Source organism: Thamnophis elegans, chromosome 6, assembly GCF_009769535.1.
Source record: "Thamnophis elegans isolate rThaEle1 chromosome 6, rThaEle1.pri, whole genome shotgun sequence".
Taxonomy (NCBI): domain Eukaryota; kingdom Metazoa; phylum Chordata; class Lepidosauria; order Squamata; family Colubridae; genus Thamnophis; species Thamnophis elegans.
Genome location: NC_045546.1, coordinates 72,170,755 through 72,196,924, shown reverse-complemented (window position 1 = coordinate 72,196,924; position 26,170 = coordinate 72,170,755). Strand labels below are relative to the sequence as shown.

At 36.9% G+C, this 26,170-nt stretch overlaps 1 protein-coding gene across 1 annotated transcript in view; it reads right to left on the bottom strand.

Annotated features, from left to right (window-relative positions):
- CFAP61 (cilia and flagella associated protein 61) overlaps positions 1-26,170 on the bottom strand; it is a 149,840-nt gene that overhangs the window by 82,436 nt on the left and 41,234 nt on the right. Inside the window, exons 11-18 of the mRNA XM_032220451.1 lie at positions 23,006-23,040; positions 22,764-22,951; positions 19,967-20,006; positions 18,721-18,860; positions 16,328-16,454; positions 12,344-12,421; positions 11,763-11,969; positions 9,446-9,580 (exon numbers count right to left, since the gene is read on the bottom strand). Coding sequence (XP_032076342.1) covers positions 9,446-9,580; positions 11,763-11,969; positions 12,344-12,421; positions 16,328-16,454; positions 18,721-18,860; positions 19,967-20,006; positions 22,764-22,951; positions 23,006-23,040 — 950 coding nt within the window. The remainder of the gene's footprint in view (positions 1-9,445; positions 9,581-11,762; positions 11,970-12,343; positions 12,422-16,327; positions 16,455-18,720; positions 18,861-19,966; positions 20,007-22,763; positions 22,952-23,005; positions 23,041-26,170) is intronic.

Below are 26,170 nucleotides of genomic sequence, written 5' to 3'. Positions count from 1 at the left end.
ACGAATAATATCTTGAGTTACTGAATGAAAGACGGGATGTAAATCAAATGAACAAACAATAATGCTTAATATTTTAAACTCCTTTAAGATTTCTGAGCATATGGTAATGTGGAAGGGGATATTTTCTACACAGGTACTTCAAGTTTTACTGAACACTATTTTAGATGATCAATTTGGCATGAGTGAAAATATGTATTTTGATTCAAAATTTGTATTTTGAATTTACCATAAAAGTTTCACAATTTCAGAAATTTAAGAAATCTGAAATAAGATATTTGAAATAGAAACCTTACTTTTAATATACCCATTATGTTCAAACCATGATACTTTTGCTTCTAATGTTTGGTATTTCTAGTTAACTAAAAATTCATTTTGGGAGATCTTTGCTTTGAAAATAAGATAGGAAGTATTTGCTGCACAAACCCAATAGACACTTGCTGGGATTTAATCTGTCAAACTCAGATTGTTTGATTTCTTAAGGCATACTTCAGTTCCAATGTTTCCCGAAGCCTGCAAGTTATGTAAAATAACTATTTCCCAATTTTTTCAACAGTGATTGAAATTCAGCAACAGCTAACTTTCCTTGTTGAGGATTCAAATCCTGAACAGGCATACAAGATAAATACAATATGAAAATATAAAGAAAGTTTCCAATAATCAAAAATGACTAAAGTTAATGTTTTAAATTAAATGTTATAACCCCTTTATATTTATATTTCATGCTACATAATTCAACAATGCAAATGAATAATGAATATCACAGAAAGAGTAAGGTTTGATTCTAATGATGTTCTTGGGATGATATTTGACAAAGAATATTTATTTTCCATATCTAAACAGCCTTCACACTGAGAAAGAAATCAACTTAACTAACTGCAAGCCAGTATGAATATTTTACAGCAAATAATGTCAGCATCTCTATATTACTAACATATTTTCCAAGCAATGATAGGTCACCTTACTGTTAATTTCACACATGCACGTAAGTAGTAAACATTCAGAGCATTCTTCTTAATGAGGCATCTGGTGCTTCCTCATAACTGTGTAATGTTTAAGCTTCCAAACGAAATCTAATAGCAATAATACACAAAATCCGCTGACATTTACACTGAGGAAATTTACAGCCTGCCATCAGCTCAGAACAAATGTATCTGCGTGACAAGTAGTGGTATAAAATCATCAGCTACCTGAGACAAGAAAAAATAACTAGTTTTGACCCAAGCCTCTTCTATAGAAATCATTAATAACCTAATGTTGGAAATTATTGAGCAATAAATAATTGTTCCTTTGAAAAAAACTTTGTAAAAGAAAAGTATTTTGATATGAAAATATTATAGTGTTTTTAAACAATTTATTTTAAGTCTGAAATCTTTAATACAGGTATTAGGCAACAAGTTCCATTTAATTCATTCATTGGGACCTATGTTGATCCCTATATAGCTGAACTCCATATCTCTTATTTTAAGTTTATTTTTATAAATACTGAAAATTCCCTTTTTTTCCTGAAGACAATAATCTTTCCTTTTTGTCATTGGGGTTTGGGTGGGGGCAGCATGTACTGTAAAAGTGCTTCAGCAATCAGCCACTTGCTACAGCAAAAAGCCTCCATATACCATTTTGAATTAAAAAAATCAGTGACAGAGAAGAGGACCATTTATTCAGTTCCTGGCTATGAACTCAGCCTGTACTTCATTCAGGTGTCTGACATTTATCCCTTTGTAGTCAGCTTTAGCAGTCCAAATGCTTATTTGTTAAAAATCTATACCGTGTACGGGCTCTGGGAAGTCGGGGGGGGGAGGGAGGTGGGGCGTGGGGGGGGAGGGTGGGGGGAGGGAGAGATATATATACTAGGTTAGAGACAATGTGTTAGATTTCAGTGTAATGCGACTTCACATGTATATGCTTTTCTTTAATTTCTCTGTAAAAATAGGATAAGTTAAGTACATTGGCATATAGTGGAAATACACCAAGGGGAGGAGGAGTGGGATAGAAGAAAGATGGGTAGAGAGGGCGGGAGAGAGGATGGGAGAAAGGGTGAGAAGGAAGGGAGGGAGTGGATCGGGAGAGAGGAGTGGTAGAGGGGGAGGGGAAGTAGGGTAGAGGGGGATGATGGAGGGAAGACAGTAGTTGGAGGGGGGTGGAAGAAAGAGGTGTACGGAGAGTGGAAGATGTATATTGGGGTTTCTATTTTTTGGGCTATTGTTGACAAGAGGAATTGCTGCGATTATTGTTTAATGTTGTATGGCTCTGGCTATGCACAGTATATATGTGAGTGGATGAAAATGAAAAAAAAAATGGAAAATTAAAAAAAAACACAAATGCTTATTTGTGATGTTTCATAGTTATTTCCATGTTCTTTAACCAATATACAAATCATCAAGATGTTAGTAATGCATTAAGTTAATTCCAATTGCCATTCATGTCTCAGAAGGCCAACAAATTTGAAACGAAGTGCTTAATAGCCATGCTATTAATTATCATTATAGCCATGCTATAAATTATCGTTTTTTTCCCTGAGCCTCATATTTTACTATGATTTAAAAGTAACAGTCACTCAAGCATGGGATGAGGCAGGAGGTGTGCAAGCTACGATTGAAGCAATTCAGCTATTCTAATCACTTCCCCAAATATTCCATTGATGAAATTATGTCTAATATATACTCACAAAATTCCTTAGGCAAAATTAGTACTTTTAAGTATTAATTGTTCATTAAATCAAGATTAATGTTCACAATTGATCTTCATCACCAAAGCATCAGGAACAATTATATTTCCTGGTTTAGAGGGGGGGGGGAATGATTTATTCAAAAAGAACTATTACACCTAAATAAGATATAAGAACATCTCAAATTCCCGGCAATTTCCTAAAATAAGTTTACAATAAAACCACAGAAAAGTGGACTTAATGAATCAGAAAAATCCATAAAATGGTGAGTTTTAAGAAACAGAGTAGCCAGAAAATAGATGAGCAAAAAAAGAACAGTGCTTTATTTTGTCAAGTTATAAATACTTGAAATGTTTTCTCTGTGTTACAGAAATTATTAATTCATTGTGTATATTAACAGGACAAACATGTATAATTGTGAGCAATCTGTCTAATATTTTTCAAATCTGTTATTAATAATTTCCTTTGGACAGCCATGAAACTTACAGAAATAATTTTTTAAAATTGTGTTTATATCATTATGTATTAATCATAATATTAATCATAATGACCCCTACAAATATATCATTTTTAAAGTCTATTTTTATTTCATTAAAAAAAGTTAAAATACAATTTTTGTAAAAAAAACAAAAAAACAAACAAAAAGAAAAACAAAACAGAGAAGACATTAAAGAGAAAAAGGTGCATATTATCCTATCTAGTTGAAAGCTGATTAAGATATTGCAACAATATTAGTTTCCATCATTTATGAAACAGGCCCAAAGAATTTTAAACTACTAAACTACTAATTTTATTTACAATTTTTAATGTCATCTATATACTATATTAATAACAAAATAGTTAACAGGAAGAACAGTAATAACAAAAATAAAACAAGATTAAAATTCCAAAACTCTGTTATTCTAATGAATTTGTAGAAAATTTACCACAGCTTTTTAACTAACCCAAATCATCCCCAAAATTAAGCCTGATTGATCTGGAGCAAATATCCACGTTTGTTTCTTAATACCATCTCTTATCAATCTGATTAAATACAATAAACTCAATCTCCAAAGTCAGTCTACCTTCCCCAAAAAAGTCCAGATGAAATCGTTCCAGTTAAAACCATTCTCCAATCTCTTTCAATCACGCACTTAAAAAAAAACAATATACCACTTATCTAACCACAGGTTTTTGCTATTATATAAGAGTGTGGGCTTGAACTTCAGGGAGGTGTATAGAGCCGGCTCTGTTATTTCTGAGTCCATGTTTCTTCCCAGTGAATCTACTGCTTTGAAATCACATTCCTTTTGTTGGTTTGATTTTTTTTATATATCACTTGCTTCTGGATGTTTTCTACAGTCTTTATGAGTTCATCAAATTTTTAAAATAAGTTTCAGCTAAGAATTGCATGTTTTTTCAAATGTCAGCCTCCTTATAATCCAATACATTTTTGCTCAATGTAATAGATAGCTTTTGTTCTTTGAGGCAGAACAAGAAACAGACAAAAGAGCAAGGAAGTTATTTTCCGGATTAAAAAAATAATCTCCAAACTTTTTTTGCAAATTGATAAATAAATCCCTGTACTAAATGTCCAATAAAAATGTAAATCAAGTAAAAGTAAAAGCACTTTCACTATCCAGAGACACATGTTTCCTTACGGAAAAGCAGTTTTGTTAATGAAAATAGCCAAAGAGATGAAAGGGAAAAAGCAAAAGAAGCAGATAAAAGCTAGCAGGGAGATGAAATAAATTCAGCTAGCCAGTTAATTTTTAAAGATAACAAACAAAGCAAAACAAAAGCTTTCAAAGGGAAGTTAAAACCAAGATTTGCTTATGAGAATAATCTGCTGATAGACCAATAACTTTCCAGTTGCTCCCATAGGGAATTGCAATCTTCAAGATTCCTCCTCCTGATTGTATCCACAACCATCTAAAAGTCACCTTGGGTCATTCCTAAATGCCCCCATTCAAATCCAGGAAACAAGACTAACAAAGAACCAGCTTTGGTAGCAAAAACAGCAGATTGTGGATAGGAGAGAAAAATCTTCCTACAGCCACCTTGGGGAGGAGTCTGATTGCAACATATATATATATCGCTTGAAGGTTATTGTGGTTTAAGAACGTTTCTAGGTTCACAGATATATAGAATAATGAGAATTTGGTCAAATCAAATAATCAGAAATGTAGTAGGTGTTTTTCAAGGCATCAGATTCTTGCTTTAGGATTACTATTATATGTGAAATTTTAAGAAGATATTTAATCCTATCTCTATTTTTATAAATAACTCAATGCAACAAACATGCCTAATACTTGTTCCTTCTGCTTTCCCGAAAACAATCCTGTGAGGTGAGTTGGGATGAGTGTGTGACTGACTCAAAATCACCCGGCCAATTTTCATGCCTAAAGCAAAACTAGAACTCATTTTCCTGGTTTCTATTCTGGTGCCTTAATCATTACATCCACTGATTCTCAGTTTGCCTTGTACACGTTGTACAAATTTGCCTTATACACTTTTATTAGGCAAAATTTCTTCCAGATAAATTTTTTTATTAAATGAATGAAGAAACTGCACCTTTTCAATCTCTTCTTAGACGTATCTATTAATACCTCTTATCAGCTTTCCTGACTTGAAATAGTAGCAAAATTGTAGTAGGACTCTATCAAGTTTCACGTTCCTTTTATTATATCAGTAAAAGTATATTCAGAATTTAAAAAATGAATAGAACAGTCAGATTCATGTTTAATACAACTTGAGAATCCACTTGATTTGAGCAGCTAACAATTTAAATTAATAATAATTAGCTGCTTCTGCAAAAAAAATCACACAGCGATTACAAACAATGGCATAACAAAATAGCAACAGTGGTATAGTGGAATATCTGCAAGAAATGCCATTTGCCGACAAGCAAGAAAATAAGACAAAATAATAAAAAATGAAAAGGCTAAAGTACTCTTAGATTTTAAACAGATAAGCACCTGCCACATATCCTCCCATATTTAACAAATGAGACAGCAGAATAGAATAAGTGGAGAAAATAACAAAATGCAAAGACCTGTAAATAGAAGTGGAATGATTATGGCAAACGAAAATAAAGATAGTATCAATAGTAGTATTCCAGCTAGCTTCTGGCTATGAATCCTCCTAGTCCATGACTTTGAATACATTTTATATGAATCATTGTAGATGACTATTTCTGAATTGCTATATTAATATACATTCTGAAAATTTTCTCCTGGTCAGATCATGTTGATTCCAAAATCAGCTACCGGTAACTACCAAGTTTGGACTTGGTAAATTCTACACAATGTTGCAAAGTTCTACATGGTTCCTGTCATGCTGCATAACCGTGGCAAAAAAAGTTGAACTTGGTTTCATTGGGTACTTATATTTTGGCAATGTTTATATTACTGGCATTTAAATGTTACTCTCTTTTGGTTTCTTTCTTTCTTAATAATGATTAAAATAAATTGGACTGATTATTAGAAAATTCCAAAAAGTATCTCTTCCTCAGGCTCCTTGGACTGTTCTGGGCATTTAAAACTCCTTTTAAAAAAGGGAGGGAGACATACATGTGGAAGGAAATGTTCTGAAGTATTACTTTTGGCGTACTTCGACTGAAACAAAAGGGATGGACAAGTTTCAATCTACATTTGCCTTTTTTTGTGATATCTTCTTTTATTCAAAGTCCTCCATGATTAGAGTTTTTTCAAATCATTTCGCAAGCTTCCTTTTTTGGTACCTATAGTCATTCCCCATCCATTTGTTTAGCTGTATATTCTCCCTACCACTGAATTAGCCTCAGTGATTTTAGCTCCAAATTGGATGACATTCCGGAAGGTCAAGATAATCTTTCCTCAGGATACCATTTTCTTTGTGCTATTATCCATTGGTTTAGAAACAGAAACATAGTATTTATGCAGTATTACCTCATTTTTTTCCATACAAATACCTGGAGGTTCTCTGACAGGTAACATCATTGAATAAATATTCAACACTGCTATAGAAGTACAGTATTAGCTATTCATAGCTAGATAATCTTGATCTTAATGAGAAGGAAGGACTCACTGGAGAAGAGCCTAATGCTGGGAAAGACTGAGGGCAAAAGAAGAAGGGGACTCCAGAGAATGAGGTGGCTGGATGGAGTCACCGAAGCAGTAGGCGTGAGCTTAAGTGGACTCCAGAGAATGGTAGAGGACAGGAAGGACTGGAGGAACATTGTCCATGAGGTCACCATGGGTCAGACACGGCTTTGCGACTAACAGCAACAAAGTTTGCTTGGAAGGGAAGAACTGTTCAGATTTAGCTCAATAAAGATTTTATAGGATGTGGCGGCATTCCTCACTTGTCAAAGAATTCCTAAAACAAAACTGGTCTTGCCAAATTAGCTTAGCCTGAATTAAATCAGGAATTAAAGGAATCAAATTCAGCATCTTTTCTCGCTTTGCTTATGTGATGGAGAACTGAAGCTCTTTGCACCCTTTTCTAACATTTAGAAAAGGTCAGATTGGAACTAATAGACCCAAATAAAGGAAGATGTAAGTTATTCTACTAAGAGTTTTCCTTTTTTTAAATAAGATTCAGAGGTATCTTCAGAGCTGATTCACAAATAAGAAAAGTGATTCCAAACTTGTGTCCATTACTCTTTCCTTAGGTATTTCAAAGCTAATCTAGAATTTCTGGGTGGAATGATTATGACTATACAAGTGCAAACTCATATGTGGAATGCACAGAGACCAGAAGAATATTGTTTGATATGGCAGATTTTGTCTAAATAGCAAGAGAAACATCCCTGAAACCGATAATAAAACTTCACAACTTTGAGAACTGAGAAATAATAAAACACAACAGAATTGGTAGCCAGAAACAAACAAACAAGAAATTAATAGATATATGAATTTATTATACATTATAGAGTAATTATTCTTGTTAATTATAACGCCCATTGTAGGTTTATATAGATAATTACTTAATTACATAAAACAGATGGATAGCAAAATGCTCCCAGATGGTGAGACAATAAAACAAGTTGACAACCTACTGCTTATAATTATAAAAATAATTATGGTTCTCAAGCTAATTATATATACTGGTTGAACTTCACTTTGCCATATTGTCTATGTATACATAACCACCCACCACACAGACATGCAGATACACACACATATCTCAAAAGGCAGATTCCTGGAAAAAAACCTTCATCAATAGAAATTGTTCCTAACAAGGACATTTAACATTTTTCACTATATCTTACTGAAGGATCCAGTTATATTCCTACCTCCAAAGAATAAACTATTTCTTCCTTGAGGTTTCTCAAAATTTTCTGTCTGAAATATTTTCCATGGACTAATAAAAGAATAATCTTTCACTAATTCAATGCTTAACTTATTGCACTAAATAAAGTACTCTTTCAAATACTGAAATTTCTATAGGGAATAAATATTCATTCTTCATTCTTGGAATAAAAATCATGCTGGGGGTGTAGATGAAATTAAGAAAATATTTTGCTTTGAACTCTGTAACAAACTATTGCATTCTGGAAGAGTAGCCACACTGTTTTGGGTTAGCCACTGCAGGAGAAACCAAAACCCAGAACATTTTTGTCTTTCCAGTTTTGGAATCCAAATATGTTAAGTACAGCAACGGTGATGTAAATTTATAAAGTTTACATAAAATAATTATAATTATTTAAATTTATAAAACAGATCTGAATGACTAAACTAGATCCATTAATATTCAGCTTTGCAAGTCTCAAAATTTCAAATTTTGTGTACATTTTTTAAAATCAGAGAGCTGCACTGCAGAAGTTAAAAGCATAAAAAAATGAAAACAATGGATAATTGCAATCTAGTTCACATATTGCTATTCTTTAATTTTTGTTTTCATAATTCAGCTTGTTTTACTAGTACCAAAACTGTGTGAAGTGTATACAAATATTGCATAATGTTGCTGAAAATAAATATCCATTTTAATCCTACCTCCCTCAAAATTACAAATACACTTGTATACTAAAAAAAAGCTTCTATGTTGGCTGTTATTCTTAAATATACAAGAGGCAACTAGAAGAACAAAAAATCAGTAATATCCAGCAACCGTGTAAAGAGATTCCAGTTAGTTACCATCATGAAAAGCAACAGATGGCACACTTATATGCATTTCACATTTTCATCCTCAAAGCACATAGGCCCATATACCACCTGGCAAGATGAATAAGGAATTAGAGAATGTTAGGGAGGGAAGGACTACCAATAATGATTAGTCACAATGCCTAAATGGAACCTGAGGAGCAGTATGTCACTGAATACTGGTTGCTGAGACAGGACTGTGAATTTTCCAGGCACATTTGGCTGGTCACTGCGGGAAATGGGAAACTGGGTTATACAAACCTGTGTTATGATTCAATTGGGCTTTTTATAATGCAGAACTTCCAAATGCAGATAATCTATTTGATGTGATAATGGGGGAGAATGGGATAGCAAGTGCAGGACTGGGATTTATCTTCCTGGAAGGACGAAAAGGGCCTGATTAAAGTTCCATAATGCAGCTTTGCTTATTTTAATATAATAAAATTATTCTGTATCAAATTCTAATAATAGAAAACCTGCAGCCCGTAGTTGTATTTTTTTAATGGAATATATAGAAAATGATACAGCTGACTGTGAACTGTAAGGGCATGAACATGAGGTTCAAGGTAATTAAGAAGCAGTCCAACAGCATTAAGGCAGTAATGTCATCCCATCTGTCAAATTCTACATTTAGCTGGAGCTATGCCTTTTGCTTGCTTCTGCTTTAGTTACCCACCTGATCCTTAGAGACTTGTTTTGATGGAGCATTTATACCAAGCATTTCCAGAGGATAGACAATCTGTTGTCTTGGTCGCACGGGAACCATGTAATGTAGGGCAGATGTCAGGGAATGGGCACAGGGATTCTGGTACTGAAGGACAACAAGCTATATTTTAGCACACAGAATGTCAGAAGAGTGCATCACAGATGTCTCTGCTTTGTGAATATAATAATCCTTTATCCCTTTGATTAAAACCCGGAAGAGTACTTCCCCCTCCCTCAAAAATAAAATAAACACTCACATAGTAGAGGAATCGGTTGCAGTTAATTCCCTATCCTAATGAAGATAATTATGAGAGTAATTATATTACTATCTCACTGGGAATGACAGATAAACAAGTGGTTTGGTTTATGGGATTCTGTAGCACAAGAAGCTTCCCCCGGAGGAATATTTTTCTTTACAGCAATCACGAGTCTTCTTCATTCAATCTTATTAAGCAACAATACATGCATACTCTTAACCTTTGCTTATTTTACAAAACAGATAAATGATGCTTTCATTAAAAAGGTAAATGACAAATGCTAATGAAATAGCATAAACACTAAGAAATATTCTTATGCTTACATAAATACAAAATAGGACTGAGTGCATTGCAGTGAATTCAATTGCAGGCTTTATATAAACCATAGGAAAGATGTAATAATTAAAGCTGCAATCATTTCAATAAAAGATCTAGAGTATTTCTAAAGTCTTTCTGCACATTCACTAAAGCTTTTTTTTTTGTTTTAACTTTTCAACCTGCTCCTAAGGATTGGGGAATCACACCTTCAAAATTTAAAGCAACACAGCTCAAGGTGAAGAAATACAAACCACCGGTCTGCCCAATCCAGGCAGGATATAATATCCATTATGTTAGTTGTTTGTTTGTTTGCCACTCACCTTGCAGAATGACTCTGAGAATTTATTACAATTGGCAGAGAGTCCGCCTATTTCCACTTCAAATCTGCCATGCTGGCTGATCAGAAATGGAAGTTATCCACTATTTATTCTCAGCTCCTTAATGAAGATCTTCAGAAATTACCAAAATTGTGTTTAATTCTTATTGCCTTATAGAATCCCTGGATTTAACTCTCATATTTATGAAGGCTGCTTATCTCTGTTTCAGATTAGGATTATATGTTTATTGTGTAATGTCTTTATCTTAAATTAATAATAAGACTATTTGAGTTATCATGAGTGTCTTTAGATCCTAGCCCCATGATGGTAAACCTATGGCATGGATGCCACAGGTGGTACGCAGAGCCATTTCTAAGGGCACATGAGGCATTGCCCTGTCAGCTCCAGCGCGTATGCGCATCCTGGGCAGCTGATTTTCAGCCATTTTTCACCATCCAGAGGCTTTCCTGAAGCCTCCGGAGGGCGAAAAACTGCTTGTGTAAACCGGAAGTTCGGAAGGACTTCTGGTTTGCGCGTTGGGCTGTTTTTCACCCACTGGAGGAGAAAAAAGTCCCAATGGTCTGTTCCCGAACTTCCAGTTTGTAGGTTGGGCCGTTTTTCGCCCTCACCAGGCTCCTAGAAAGCCTCTGGAGCCTGGGAAGGATGAAAAATGGACCTACCGGGCCCACCAGAAGTCAGAAAAGGATCTGTTTCCAGCCTCCGGAGGGCCTCTAGAGGGCCTCCGGGGGAGGCTGTTTTAACCATCCTCCAAGAAAGCAGTGCGTGCATGTGTAGGGCAGCGGGGGTGTGTGTGTCACATGTGCATGCACAGGGGGCATTGGGTGGGGGGTATTAAATTATGGGGGTGGGCATGCAAGCACACGCGATAGCCCATGCGCACATGCTTTTGGCACCCGAGGCGAAAATGGTTCGCCATCACTGTCCTAGCCTATGCTGATTACTGGCTATTTTCCTTGTAGAAATGACACTTAACAGCACAGTTTTGAATATTTTTTGAAGTAAATTCCAGGAGGCTCCTATGTAAGAGCTGAACAACTTTTCAAAGTATTTATCATTTTTTTTACTAACAACAAAAAGGTAATAAATACAAATGGAGGGAGTACATTCAATGAATGTGTTCCTCAGATCAAATAGTAATTCTTAAATGTGTTTTAAGAATGTTACAATGCCTAAGTAGCATGTTTATTTTATAGCAAACATCTTGCAGTTTTTATTTTATCATAATTGATTAAAAGTTATTCTTTCTTTTATCTATTTCACAAATCACAATATAGTTCATACTAGAAGTGCATAGATTATCTTTTTGTGCATCAACCCAACAAAGTGAAGACACAATTAAAAAAATAAAATTAATTTTTAAAAAGCTTGCAGTTACCTTGCCTTCTACAGGTTGGGAATAAATAGGATAATAGAGGCATGATTTATGGGCTAGGCGAAGTATCTCCTTCATAAAATGTTTGGCATAATGATGAAAAATTGGATTGAGAGAAAAATGGTAAAGATGGCCATGTTCTTCCTGCTGGTAATGACTGAAATATATAAAATCTTCAATGTTGTAATGTGAGCGAATATATTCGATGTCCTGGAAAGCAATTCAGGAAGTGGTTAAGGAGGAATTCTGCATCTCTGCATCAATACTATATCCTTCTGTCTGCATAAAAAGATATGCCACTATTAAGAAAAAAATTCTTTTTTTGTTCTTTTCCCCTCAGATTTTTCCTTGCAGTGAGAGGGAAACTAGGGTCCAGACCATGTGAACTTAATTTAAACAAATATATATTCTTCTTCAACATTATCTGCAGGATGTATGTGTGTGTGTATGAAAACAGGAAGCTGATGGATGGAGTATCACAGTCCCAACATCATTCCTTTTGTAAATGTGCTGAGGTTGCACAGATGTTTAAAAGGAATGGGATTTTCCAATCTATAAGAATAATTGCAAATATGAATACATACCATTTCATTTCTAATAACAGATATTCCAACAATTTGATTCAAAACTTCTGCTACAAATGCCTGAACTGGTGTCCCATCCTGAAAAAAAACAAGCAAGTTGGTACCATTTTTTTTCCTTTACTAATTCAGAAAACATTGACTGACAGATTGGATTTCTATCCAGCTTTTCCTTCAGGAACCCAAGATAGCGTGTGCGCATTCATACACACATACACATACACATACACACACACACACACCTTCTATTTCTCCCATCCTATAAAGTGGGGTGCTTCTGGTAAAATTGCTTTAGTCCATAAGATTTACTGTACATCTCAGTCTTCGGACTTCTTGTCTACTGGAGTGTTTCAACCTTGATGCGCTGATGTACTATACGCTATCCACAAGAGACAGGGATGATCTCAGACTCAGTGTTTGAAGAGTTTCAATCTGGTGGGTCCTTAAAGAATTTAATATGCCTGCTTGGGCAGTGCAGTATGGTGCATGCCAATTACAGGGTTCTCCCCGTACATTATTGCCTAAGTTGTTTAAACAAGACAGAAAGATAACAATCTGAAAATGGAAATATATTATCTATCCAGTTATCATGTTCAAATTACTACCTACTGAGGAGAGTAGGTAGTAATCCCATGTAAGATGGTTAACTAATTAAAATGATCCATCCCTATAGGCTAATATATGTTTTCCAGAGAATTCCAGTGGATTTTTCAATTGATATGCCTGATACTCTTGTTGAAGTGCTAATCACACTGTAGAATATGGAGTTGACATAGGCCACTGACATGACTCACTCAAGTGCTCTTTCAGGCATATTAATTTTTTAAAATTAGTTTAGACCATGATAACAAGTAGAGCATAGTGAATAAAAAATCATGCTGCTTTCAACTAAATAAAATTTAGAGCTCCTTAGTAAACCTATTCTGGAGTACTGAGGATGACAAAAAAGGGTTTTCTCCCCCAGCAACACTTTTATCTTTACAATGTCCTCCAGTAGAGCTGCCACATTCTGACACTTAATAACAGTTGATAATACCCACTACAGTTTGCTGTGATTTATTTGCTAGAACCTCTGAAGGTAAAGGCATTTGCATTCATTGTGATTTGCGTTTCTGAGTTAATGTAGACATTTCTAGAGCATCATCATCTTTAGCTGCATTGAATAAGTTCCAATTATAGAGTTTTGAAGATAGACAGGATCCTTGAGCAATTTTGACTAGGAACTCAGATGCTCAATTCTTGCGCACTTCACCTTGTTAGATTTAGTAAGGACAAATTTGTCAATTTGATTCAACAGACCATTATTTCTTCCTTCAGAGAAACTGTTACCACGCTCTTTGAAAAAGAAAGAAAGCAACCCAAATCTAAACTTCTAAGTTATGACACAGATCTCCTTGAGTTCAATTTTAATATTAAGACTACTTAGTATCTGTAGTGCAAGAACAACTAAAAGTATTGCCTGGTTGGTATCAATGTGAGGATGACACCCAGCTTTACTAATATTTTTCATTGAAACCATACTGCTTGGCATTGATGGTATAATGATTAATAATTGATCTCATTCCAGACAAGATAAATACACTGTTCATTTGTAATCCATGTGCCCATGTGAATATGTTCAGTTTGTTCTGGACAGGGTTGTATTACTCTGGAAGATCAGAGTATGCAGTCTTGTGCATACTTTTGGAACTACTAAGTGTTGTGGTCTGCCTGCTGCTGGCAGAGCTGGTGGAGGATTCAGACAATGAGGTTGGGCCAGTTCTGGAGTTTGGAGAAGGCTCTAATGGATGCTCCGCATCGGAAGCAGAGTTAGAGCCAGGGCCATCCAATATTTCCCAGCCCCTGGCAAGACAGCTGCCTTTGGTGGCTTATATGAGTGAGGCGGAAGAACAGCTGGGCCTGTTCCAGATGCACATATGCACACAATAGTTAGGAGAGGTAAACAACTGAGGACAAGGAGTCGACTCGGAAAGCAAAGCACACGTGGATGCTGAATGTCCCCTCCCTGGCTGGGGAATAAATAGAAGGAAAGGGGAGTGGTTGTCATAGGAGACAATAGTTCGTATTTCTGAAAATTTTGCTCATTGTGTTTGGTGCCACAGAGACTGCGTGCCAGAACTTTATTTGCAGCCTTTTCGCTGGGAGCTCACGGTCTTGCAATTATCGCAAGGAACTGTTAAGGTCTGTTACTGCAGTTAACTCCTTGAAGGACTATTGCCTGGACTTTTTGATGGGTGAATGCAATTAATTCACAAGAGGTAAATAAAGTGGGGGTTTTCATGACAAGGAGTCTATTTCTTGCTTTTGCTAAGGCTGAGCCAGAACACTATTATAACTGGACACAGGTAGCCTTGTTGATCAGAAAGACTTTTATTTGTCCACAGTGGTGGAGTCCAACTAACTTAACAACCAGTTCATCTTAAAGACTGGGTGGGGTTTCATATGACTGAATGGGCATGGCCAAATCAATGTCACTCACAACAAGGTGGGGTGGGTGATAGCGGCCGGAGCCTTAGACTTACTTTTCAGCAGCAGCAGCAACGATGATTCTCTGGCACCTCATTTTTTTCTGGGTCTTACTGCTTGACAGTCAAGGTTTTTAAAAAGGGTTTTGCAGCAGAAATCAGCCTTACCTTCTAGCCCATGGGGCTCACACCGTTCTCACCGCAGCGGCCTGGCATGTGAGCGGAGGCCCCGGGTAAGGCCAGAGCCAGGGACTGGTGCGTCCCCTGACCTGAGGCGAAGGGTGAACAGGTGGCATGCAGGCGGAAGGATGGCAAGAGCCAGGGCCAAAAGGTGGCCAAGTCTCACCATGTCTACCTCATGGTGGCCTTACCTTTGTGGGCAGCTGCGGTGAGCAGAGTGAACGAGGCACGGAGATCAGCTGGGTCATGTGGGCTGGGCAAGTGAGTGAAAGAGCCAGAGAGTAGCTAGGTGCAGGCATGACTCTCAGCCAAGGCAGTCGATGTGAAATAGGGTGGGGCAGGCGGGGCCAGCCAGTGGTGGGATTTGCCAGTTCACCAAACTATGCAGAATCTTAACAACCAGTATGCCCAAACTGGTGCGAACCAGCAGCAGCCCACCTATGTTTGTTCAGATCGATATACTAGCTGCAATCCTTTCTGGGATGAGATATTCTGGCATCCACTATTAATAGCAATAGCAATAGCAGTAGACTTATATACCGCTTCATAGGCCTTTCAGGCCTCTCTAAGCGGTTTACAGAGAGTCAGCATATTGCCCCCAACAATCTGGGTCCTCATTTTACCCACCTCGGAAGGATGGAAGGCTGAGTCAACCCTGAGCCGGTGAGATTTGAACCGCTGACCTGCTGATCTAGCAGTAGCCTGCAGTGCTGCATTTAACCACTGCGCCACCTTGGCTCAATGCTTTAGTAAGCTACAGAATAAACTAAGGAGCAGCTATTTTTGAAGGTGATTCAGTACTTTCAGTACTTTCAGTTAGTAACTTGCAGCTCTAGTTTCAACTATCTGGGCCTAGGTAATATAATCGTATCATGCCAGTAATCCATCAACAACATGATTGCCTATCTATTTCCAGGCCCAATTCAAGGTTTTTGCACTGGCCCTGAGAAGCTGGGTGTAGACAATCTAAAGAAAATTCCCCCATTGGGTCCCTCAATCAACTTTAGAAGTAAAATGAAATGAAGTAGGCAGCTGCAAGTAAAAGGACTCTCTTAGATATGGGATCCTCCTTGTGGAATTTCTCTCCAGACAGGCAGATCTCCAAGTACATTAATGTATTTTAGTTCAAGCATTGACGTTCTACTTCTCCAAGGCATCTTGCTGTTTTCTATTCAACCTGATTTATTAATTTCACATCTTAATGTTTCTTTCTTTTTTAAAAAGAGTGTTAACTAGTCTGTAATCTGCCCAAAGCAATTCTATTATTGAGTGAATTACAAATAATTACAATAAAATCCATTCACTATTACCTCCCTCCCAGCAGTATTATTATAGCACTTACTGGATCTCTTCGTGCTGATAAGTAGTTATTTAGGTCATCCAATATAGCTTCATTCAATTCCAGGGTTTGGATTAGTCTTTTAATGGCAAAGACATCAGTAGATTTTGCTGCTCTTACATGAAAAGACCTGTTGAAAACAAAACTAATTCCAACAACGATATCTACTAATATCTAATGTTCTGATCCCAGACCTGAATAGGCAATCATGATATATAATGAGCTTACAGTAATGATTGTCTATAAAGAAAAAAGGAAATGTGATTGATTTATTAATTTGATATATGTGCTGCCCATCTTGTCCAGAGGCAACTCTTTCCAACTTTAAAAACATTAAAATGATAAAATAATAAATGACAACAATAAAATAACTACTGTTAAAAGAGGGGAAAGAGGGGAACACAAGTTATGATACAGAGTTTTCATATTGAAGTTGGTTTGAGAGCTATTACTGTGTTCGCAGGGAATTTAAATATATTATATCTCATATTACATCAACACTATAAATTTTCATCAGCCTAATATTTATGCCTTTTCTAATACTTCATTCAGTTTCCAGCTGAATCCGTGTCAGGAGAGATAGAAAACTCCTGCCAGCTGACAATACAAAACTACTGATTTTAGAAAATTATTCAACCTGTTTTCATCTTGCTGCTGTTTTTCAGGACTATTTACTCTTACTATTCATAAACAAGTTGCACAAAGAGCTGAAAAGAAAATAGGTTTGAAACATGGGTACTTTTCTAAATGAAAGAAAGCGTTTACTCTTATGTTAATACAACATCCATTTTATAGTGACTTTAGATGTTCTTTTCCTCTTTTTCTAGATGCCAAACAGTGCCGTTTGCTTCTATCTCTTTCATATATGTGTTAATAGTACAAAAATAGCCTCTGCATATGCAATTAGTTACAATAAGCAAAATGTGTTAAATAACCTTAAAAATATACCTTAAAAATGGAGCACTTTAAAAAAAGACCTATTATAGAAATAACAAAGTGGAAGAAAGCTATCTTAGTCTGTACATGCTCATTTTCCTCTCAGTAAAGAATTAACTCATTTTAGAAGCCTGAATCACTTGACTGTCCAGATGTAAGGGCACCATTATTATTGTACTTTGCATTCAAAATTTTAGAGAAGTATCCATTAAGCATTTCAGGCTACACCTCGTTGTATTATTGTTTTCCAGCCCTCGTTCTTAAGTAGCAAACCTGGTATTGCATTTGCCATCTTCTGCTTATTGTATAAGGCTTTTCCTTTTTTTACAATCTTTGTCAATCAGTTTTTCATTTGGAGCTTTTTCCCTTTATCTTGGTAAGTATGTACTTTTAGTTCTCCTACCCCCATGCCCCCATGCTGTTTCTAGATAGCTTGCTTTTATCCATTTTCAGCAACTCGCTTTCTATTCACATGTCTTTTAAACCTTCACAGTGCAAACACATCGCATTGATCTTTGCTTTTTATATATATCTTCATCAGGAAGGGATTATTAGCACTATCTTATACTCAGATTTTTCCATTACTGCTCCATTTTCCATGTATATCCATATTTTCTCCAGGAATTATACTTTAATTTGAGAGACTTCAGATGAAACCTGGTGGTCCAGGTTTTTCTAATTTCACATACATTTTCTCTCATTTCTCATTCATACCAAATCTCGTCAATAATGCTTTCATATTGTTGGTTCATATAAAGGAGCAAATGTTGAAACAGCTAAAATACTGTTCGTTTAATGTGGTGTAGTATTTTAAGGTTTTATGCTATTTTAACATTTAATTTAATATCACTTTTGTTTGTTTGCTATTTTGTGAGCGATATTTGGAAAATGGCTGTTCTGTGACATTTAAATAGATATTCAAACCTATGTATAGGATGGAGCATAATATCGGGAAGAATACAGATATACAGACAGTACAAATATACTCATATTCAAAAGTTATCCCCAGTCCAGATATTATTTTAGCTTGAGTATGCAAAATTAGTAATCCAATACACTCCACTCAATCCAACAATTCTGTATGATGATCTATTAGAATTTAACAAATCTACATTTAATCCTTAATCAGTATGACATGGTCCATTGCCTTGTAAGGCTTTACTAGGCGATAATCACCACTTTAGTTGCACCCTGGAGTGAACTGATAACTAGTGCAGTTCCTGAAGCAAGGATGACACTTGGGTATAATGTGGCATATCTACTGTCTGTGTTGCTGTGTTTTGGACAAATGCTAAGTTCTGAGTGGTTTTTAAATACATTGCATTGCATTAATCCATTGAAAGGTGACAAGAGCATGAGTATCTGCTAAAGGGCTTTCCATTGTAGGAAATGGCATGCATTAATTTCCAATCAAAACATTTTATCTGAAAATAGTTGTGAGAGCAAAATGTATTACTAACTTGAGCAATCCAGATCGATGAAATACATATAGCTCCTGATCCAGTGTAGAATTGATGAAGGGAATAATCCTAACAAAACTCTGGATCAGGTGAAATTCAGGGACCATATGTGGCACTGTGATGATGCAAAAGTCTTTGTCCTAAAAAGTAGTAACAATTTTTTAAAAAAGGAACTGCAAATACAAAATATAGGATAGGATTATAGAAAGTGAGTTAAGTCTTTTCCCACTTCTCACTTTTCCCACTTCTTTACTAAACTTTCCTACATTTGGTGATTTCTCAGCAGGACCTTGGACAAACTGTAAGCAGTTGAAGCACGTATAGGGCAAGGAAGGAAACCAAGGCTGCCATTCCCTTGTACAATCAATCCCTGAATCCAAGCCATGAAAGAATTAATTAAATAAAAGCTGCCGAGAGTTGCTTCAAACTCCAAGCTGGGCAGCATATAAATTTAATATATAAATAAATAAGCACCGTGTAGTTCTGCCTTGGCCCTAGGATATTCATTTGCTAAGGTGGCACTCTGTAAACTCATGCTGGTTATCAGGTGGCATTGAAGGCTGATGGATAAATACCGCTATACATACGGTATAGCAAGAAATCAATATTATTTTTGTTGCTATGATTTTCTATTATCAAAGGTCACCTGGGATAGTTTCAGGGGTGGGTTCCGGCAGGAACTCCTGCCGCTTTGCTCATGTATGTGCTTTGTGTGCGCTTGATGCACGCTTGATGCATGCTGTGCATGCGCAGAACTGAAAAACAAGATGGCGTTGCTGTCACTATGGGAATCAATTTGGGGGTGTAGCAGGCCTGGGTCGCTGCCAGTTCCAGTGATCCAGGCTGCCAAACCACTACCGTTTCAGCTGAACTGGTAGGAACTGCCACTGGGTAGTTACTTCAACAGAAAGAAAGAGGTGAGTGTTGATGCTAATTGTTAACAGAAATAAATAAATCAAACCAATGCTTATGATTTAGCATTGTGCCACCAAATTATAAAGTGATAAGGAGCAGGAACAATCAAGTCTGTGAAGATTCCATTGCAGACTTGTATTAAGTTTTATTACAATCCCTCTAAAAATATTTACAATAATTCAAAAATTATTTGGTCATTTTTCCCTTAAAAACAATGTTGCCTTGTGCAAACAAGCATGATGTTTAGCAAATAATATTCTAGTAATTAATTCACAATAAATTACTTTATACATTTAGTATGAAACGTTTAAAACCAACATGTCATACTTACTGGGAAAAGTTGAAAAACAAAATGTAAGAAATCCAGTGACCTGTAAATAAAGCCAAGTACTTTAAAGAAACATGGTATTTGCAGCATGTAAATGTACTTTAGCCATTTCCCACAACTAAAAACCAAATATAAGCTGAAACACAAACCAAAAAACTGATCGACAAAGTGCTTTAATGGATATCCCATTAAAGTCAATAATAGTAATCCTCTTGCCCTTCGCAACAGAGTCTCTTAATTATCACCTCGTTTTCTCTCTCCTTCCATTCACTGCAAACAAATACTTCTCATCCACTTTTTGCACTGAATCTTTTACTTCGTCATTCTTTTCTACAGGTCCTTCCCATGTACATTTAAATAGAAAACACCTTTTGTCTTATTGTTCAATTATGACTGGTTTGAGGACATTACTAGGACACAATATTTCTTTGTAGAAATAAGCTTAGGGATAACCAAATTCTATTGTTTTTCTGCTTAGTTTACTTGCAGAAGTTCTCCAATGGAGAGATTTGACTCTCAGCATAAGCACAACATAAGCAAAAGTCAAAATTAACAAGGGAAATTAAGAGAAAGGCCCAGAGAAGAGGGAAGAAAATCAATTAAGTTTAGTAGTTTAATGGGTAAAGTTGTTTTTAAATTAAGACTGGGCAAGGTTTTTCAAGCTAAGTATTGCAGTTGATTGTAGAGAAGCAGGTAAGGGAGTGCCCTCTCAAAAGTGGTTGGGGCCAAAAGAATAATTGTTCACAACTCAATTACAAGCAAAATTAGATCAACTAAATTAAATTTAAATTAAATTGCAAATGAAGTATAGTTAGCACAATGTTAGGTGACAATCCCTTATTGATGGGACCCAGAACATGTCCCTTTTACCTGGTGACATGGTGGAGACCCTGGCCCCAAATGAATTGCTTCTTAGAATAAATGATCACTTTCAACTATACCCAGGAGCAAATTTGGAGCCAGTGCAGCTTGCGGAGCAGATGTGCAACAAAAAAGCCTCCCGTAATTGCCCAGACCGTTTCATTCTGGAACAACTGAGGTTCTTTAGGAAAAGCCATATGTAGAGCGCCTTGCATTAAGGAGGTGACTAAAGAACGAGTTATTATATACTGTGCCACCTAATCCAGGAACAGACATAAGAGGCACATAACATTAATCTGTGCAAAGGTTCCCCAGGCCATGGCTGCAATTCAAACAAATACTGTGCATTGAATAGGACACCAAAATTGCGTACCAATTTTGTCTTGAGTAGTGCAGCCCCATCCAGAACTAAGGATGGAAAATCAGAAGAACAGGAGATCCTGATACCCAAAGCCACGGTGTCTTCCTAGAGTTGAGCTAAAGCCTTTTAGCAATAGCAGTTAGACTTATATACCGCTTCATAGGGCTTTCAGCCCTCTCTAAGTGGTTTACAGAGTCAGCATATTGCCCCCAACAATCTGGGTCCTCATTTTACCCACCTCGGAAGGATGGAAGGCTGAGTCAACCTTGAGCTGGTGAGATTTGAACCGCCGAACTGCAGTTAGCAGTCAGCTGAAGTGGCCTGCAGTACTGCACTCTACCCACTGCGCCACCTCGGCTCTTTTCATCCTATGCAGACCCTGTTCATTCCCATTAAGACCTCTGTGGCCTCTAGGCAGTAAAACCCAATCTCTTCAATGTCATTTGGTTGTCTGGGGGCAGAGACATAAAGCTGAATGTCATAGTACATTGATATTACCTCATCCCATGCCTTTGAATGACCTCACCCAGAGTTTTCATGTAGATGTTTGTGGAGAGTCAGCCAAGCCCTCAGACACCCAATATAAAAGGCCATGAGCAGACTTCTTGCATCCATCAGCCTTTTGAGGTAGACCAAATTAGAAAGCCAAAGGGATGAATGTAGCTACTACTTTCATTATATGATTACAATAACAGAATCTTGCATATTTGAATATGCACCTCTCTCCCTCTCTTTGTCTTTGTGAGGACAAGGAGGGTCAAGTCTCAAATACTTCCTTAAACTAAATTTTTTGTTTTGTATTCAAATTTATTTTATCTGATTGTTGTATTGGTTGTGGTTCTTTCTGTTCCTCAAGGTTATTCCCATAGCTCCTTACATAATCACACTGAATGGAACTGACCCTAGAAGTGGAAGGAAAAGCAGCATAATACTATGTCCCAACTCTGGCCAGGCAGTCAGGATATTATGGTTAATGGTATCGATGTCATCATGTAAATGCCACAAATTAAGTTAATTCATTCAGATGCTAGACACAAATTCCGTACATCATAGTGACATTTGTTTGATGATGTCTCTTTGCATGGAGCATTATTTTGCTGACATCACAGTTTGCTGCACACATTCCTGAATGGGGGACTAGGAATTACAGACAGGTAAGTTGACCTGACTCATTCTTCCAGAATAAAAATGACAGTTAATTGTTAGGCTTATAGTAACAGTAGCACAGGAAGCAAGATCAACTCCCTTTCCTGTAATGTTCTATGGCTGCTATCCCAATTCAATATTCCTATGTAAGTGAACGATTGGTACCACTTTTATCAGAAAAGTAATATTTATCTTCCAAGTTCCAATGATATACTTAGGTTTAAACTTCTCTGTACAGTGAGCTGTCCTATTTATTTCTACCTACCTATAAATTATAAATAGCTTGATCTTATAAAAGCTTGATAAGCCAGGTATATCTATTTCAGGTAAATAGAATATTACATAGATCAATAATATAAAATATGACTGCTTTCAGAAAATTCATTTTTGCCCTTAAATTGCTCTGTTATCATGTATCTAATATGTACTTGCCTTGTTTCATGTTGCTCATCAATACAAAAGAGCTGGATACAAATTGCATTTACTTCTCCTTTATATATAGGACGGAAAAGTTGTCTTTCAAAACTAGTAGTAGTTGATGTTTCAGTTGCTTTCAGATCCTTACTTTTGTCGCTTTCTAGGGGATGTTCTAATGAAATCTGAGCAAGTATTTCCTCTTTCTGCAATAAGAAGCAATAAAAAAGAGAGCCTTGATTTCATTTATAATAGAGTACCACAATATTATTCACAAAATCTTTGAGACGCCGTCCTGAAAAGTAGAGTACAGATATAAAACTGGTAATATGCATCATCTTATATCTGTTTACTGTGTGTGTGTGTGTGGAGTTTGTGTGTGTGTATACATACACATATACACAAACACACTCACTAAATATAAACTAAAATGAAATAAAATACATATTAAAGGAGAGTGAGTTTGATGTAATGGTTAAGGCAGCAGGCTAGAAACCAAAAGACTGGGAGTCCTAGTCCCATTTTAGCCATGAAAGGCAACTGGGTGTCACTCTCTCTCAGGCCAACTATTCTCACAGGGTTGTTGTTGCGAGGAAATAGGGGAAGAATGGGAGAATTAGGTATGTTAGCCACCTTGAGTTATTTATCAAAATAGTAATGGCAGAATATAAATACCTATATAAACCAAGATACCTCATATGGGCTAATTTACAGAATGTATCCCGCAACTGGGACCCACGATTCCTATGAAATTGAAATTTGGCAAATTTTATAAAACATTTTATTACATAAAAATTATCATAAAACAATTTATGACATCATACAAAATGTCATAAAACATTTCCTGTGGTGATGTTTGACCATATAAATACAACATGGGTTATTTTCAAGGCAGAGACATCTTTGAATGTATCCCAATTTTTTCAGTGAAGGCAGTTCTGTCATTGTTGAAGCCACTGAAGAATCTGATAAGGAAATCTCTCTAAAAGAAAGATGCAGTGGATCATCAGTTGTCGAGTACTTTATATGAGGAACATCATCCCTGCTACATTTTATTAACTCTAATTATTTCAAACTTCAGTCAACAAATAAGAAAAAAGTGAAGCTAGATACTTCCACCAAACCAATCCAGAATGAACTTTTTGTGCCCAGCAAAGTGTTCAGATTTCAAGCAATCCATGCAATGGGATACAGTATATACAAGTCAATTCTAATGAAGACAAAAAGGTAATAATTTTTAAAAAATTGCATGCAACTTCGGAGACCTGTTTTTTTCAGTAATGCGTAAAACCAGGGACAAATATAATAGATAAATATGTAGGTTTACCAGAGAATGTTGTCAATGTGGAGGCTGCAACATCTAATTAAACTAAAATTTTTGGAAGTTTTTTAACATTTTAAAATTCTTAAATTGAAAATAATGCAAGAGACAAGCTATTACCGTATATACTCGAGTATAGGCCGACCCGAATATAAGCCGAGGCACCTAATTTTACCACAAAAAAACTGGAAAAGTTATTGACTCGAGTATAAGCCTAGGGTGGGAAATGCAGCAGCTACCGGTAAATTTCAAAAATAAAAATAGATACCAATAATGTTTTTGAATATTTATTTCAAAGAAAAACAGTAAACTAGCGGTGTATTCAATGAAATACTTCACTCACCTCATGATGCTGATGTCCCGCTGTGATGATGATGTCCCGTGCAGCCGCGGGAGCGATGTCCCGCCTCCTATGACACACGGCACAGTGATTCCTATCATTGGATCACTGTACCAGAGGAGGTGGGACATCGCTATGTGGCTGCTTGCCATAACAAGGAGGAGGTGGGACATTGTTGCAGAGCGGCAGGAGGGGGAGGAAGGGGAATCGTAAGACAGCCCTGCATTACATTAGAACGTGAGGAGGGGGGATGGTGCGGTGCGCGCTGCGCGGCAAACTGACACAGAGGGAGGGGAAACTCACAGGGGCACTGGGCCATTCACGAGTGTCACCCAGCGGCATGGCCCCGCCCCTTTTTCTCCTCCATTTCGGGCAAATTTTTCACTGACTCGAGTATAAGCCGAGGCGGCTTTTTTCAGCCCAAAAAGTGGGCTGAAAAACTAGGCTTATACTCGAGTATATACAGTAAGCTAACAGGATTCCCTGGAAAATTTAATTGCTTCTAAAGGAATATAATAGGAATAGGTTGGGAGTTTGATAGAAAATAGAAGTTTACCACTCCTAGATGGATTCAGTAGTCCAAAGTATGGGTCAAGTTCAGGACAGTGGAAAGTTCTAGGCTGGCTGTGAAGCAAGTTATGAGGTTGAACTTAGCTGAAGAAAGCTTTACCCAAAATGTTCTACTAGCTGTATCATTCATTCATTCAATCATTCATTCAAATAATGAAGCCACCTCACTAGTTTGCCAAGTTCTCTGGCATCCCCATAATCAGGTACAATCAGGTCTTGAGGATCTTTGTAAAGTTAGGAATAATGGTTCCAATTTAATCTCGAGGAGAGCTGTTCAACAATGTGCCACAGCTGAGAAGGCCTTCTGCCTAGGACCCACCAAATGTAGCTCCCTAAATGATGAAACTACTACTTCTTGCGAATGTATGTAATACTCTTGCTTCTTATTTTCCTCACAACATAATTTCATTTCTAATGTTGGCCAGTTTGCTCAGTAAAAAAATGACAAGTTATCTTATCCTGTCCTGTCCTGTGTTGTCCTATCCTGTCCTTTCCTGCCCTGCTCTGCCCTGTCCTACCTTACTTTACTCTTACTTTCTTATCTTATCTTAATAACAGTCCTGTGTGATGGGTTGGGCTGAGAGACAAGAGATTGCCCAAAGTCACAAAGGTAGCTTTCATGCCTAAGGGAGGCCTAGAAGTTTCCTGGTTTCCAGGCCTGCATCTTCATCACTATACCACATTGATTATAATCCTACATGTTTGTTATCTGTGTATTTACCTGCTACTGATGTTGAAATAATGCTTCAGGCACTTGTTCTGAAAAGGGGCATTGGTCTTACCTGACATGCTTATGTGCGGGGAGATAGTCCAATTGAATGGGTTTTTGCTCCTCACTTCTTCTTGAGGCTGAGTCAATCAATTCTTGGTCATGCCTCCCTCATCTGCGCATGCCCAGGTTTTGATGAAGGCGCAGTGATTGACGTTTTCCAGTGCTGGTTCCGGTTCTTCCTGGATTCAGGTCTTGATGGCCACCAAGGTGGGGTTGGACTATCTCCCCGCACATCGAGGAGCATTTCAGGTAAGACACGTGGCCCTTCTCCACTGTGTCAGGGAGACGGTCCAATGGAATGGGGCATACCAAAGCTGGCAGTCCTAAGGGTGGGTAGCAGTCTGGTCCTGAGTCTCCCCATCCCTATGCACCTTCTGAAGTACCCTCCTGCTGAATGTGGCTTTGGCTGAGGCAAAGGAGTC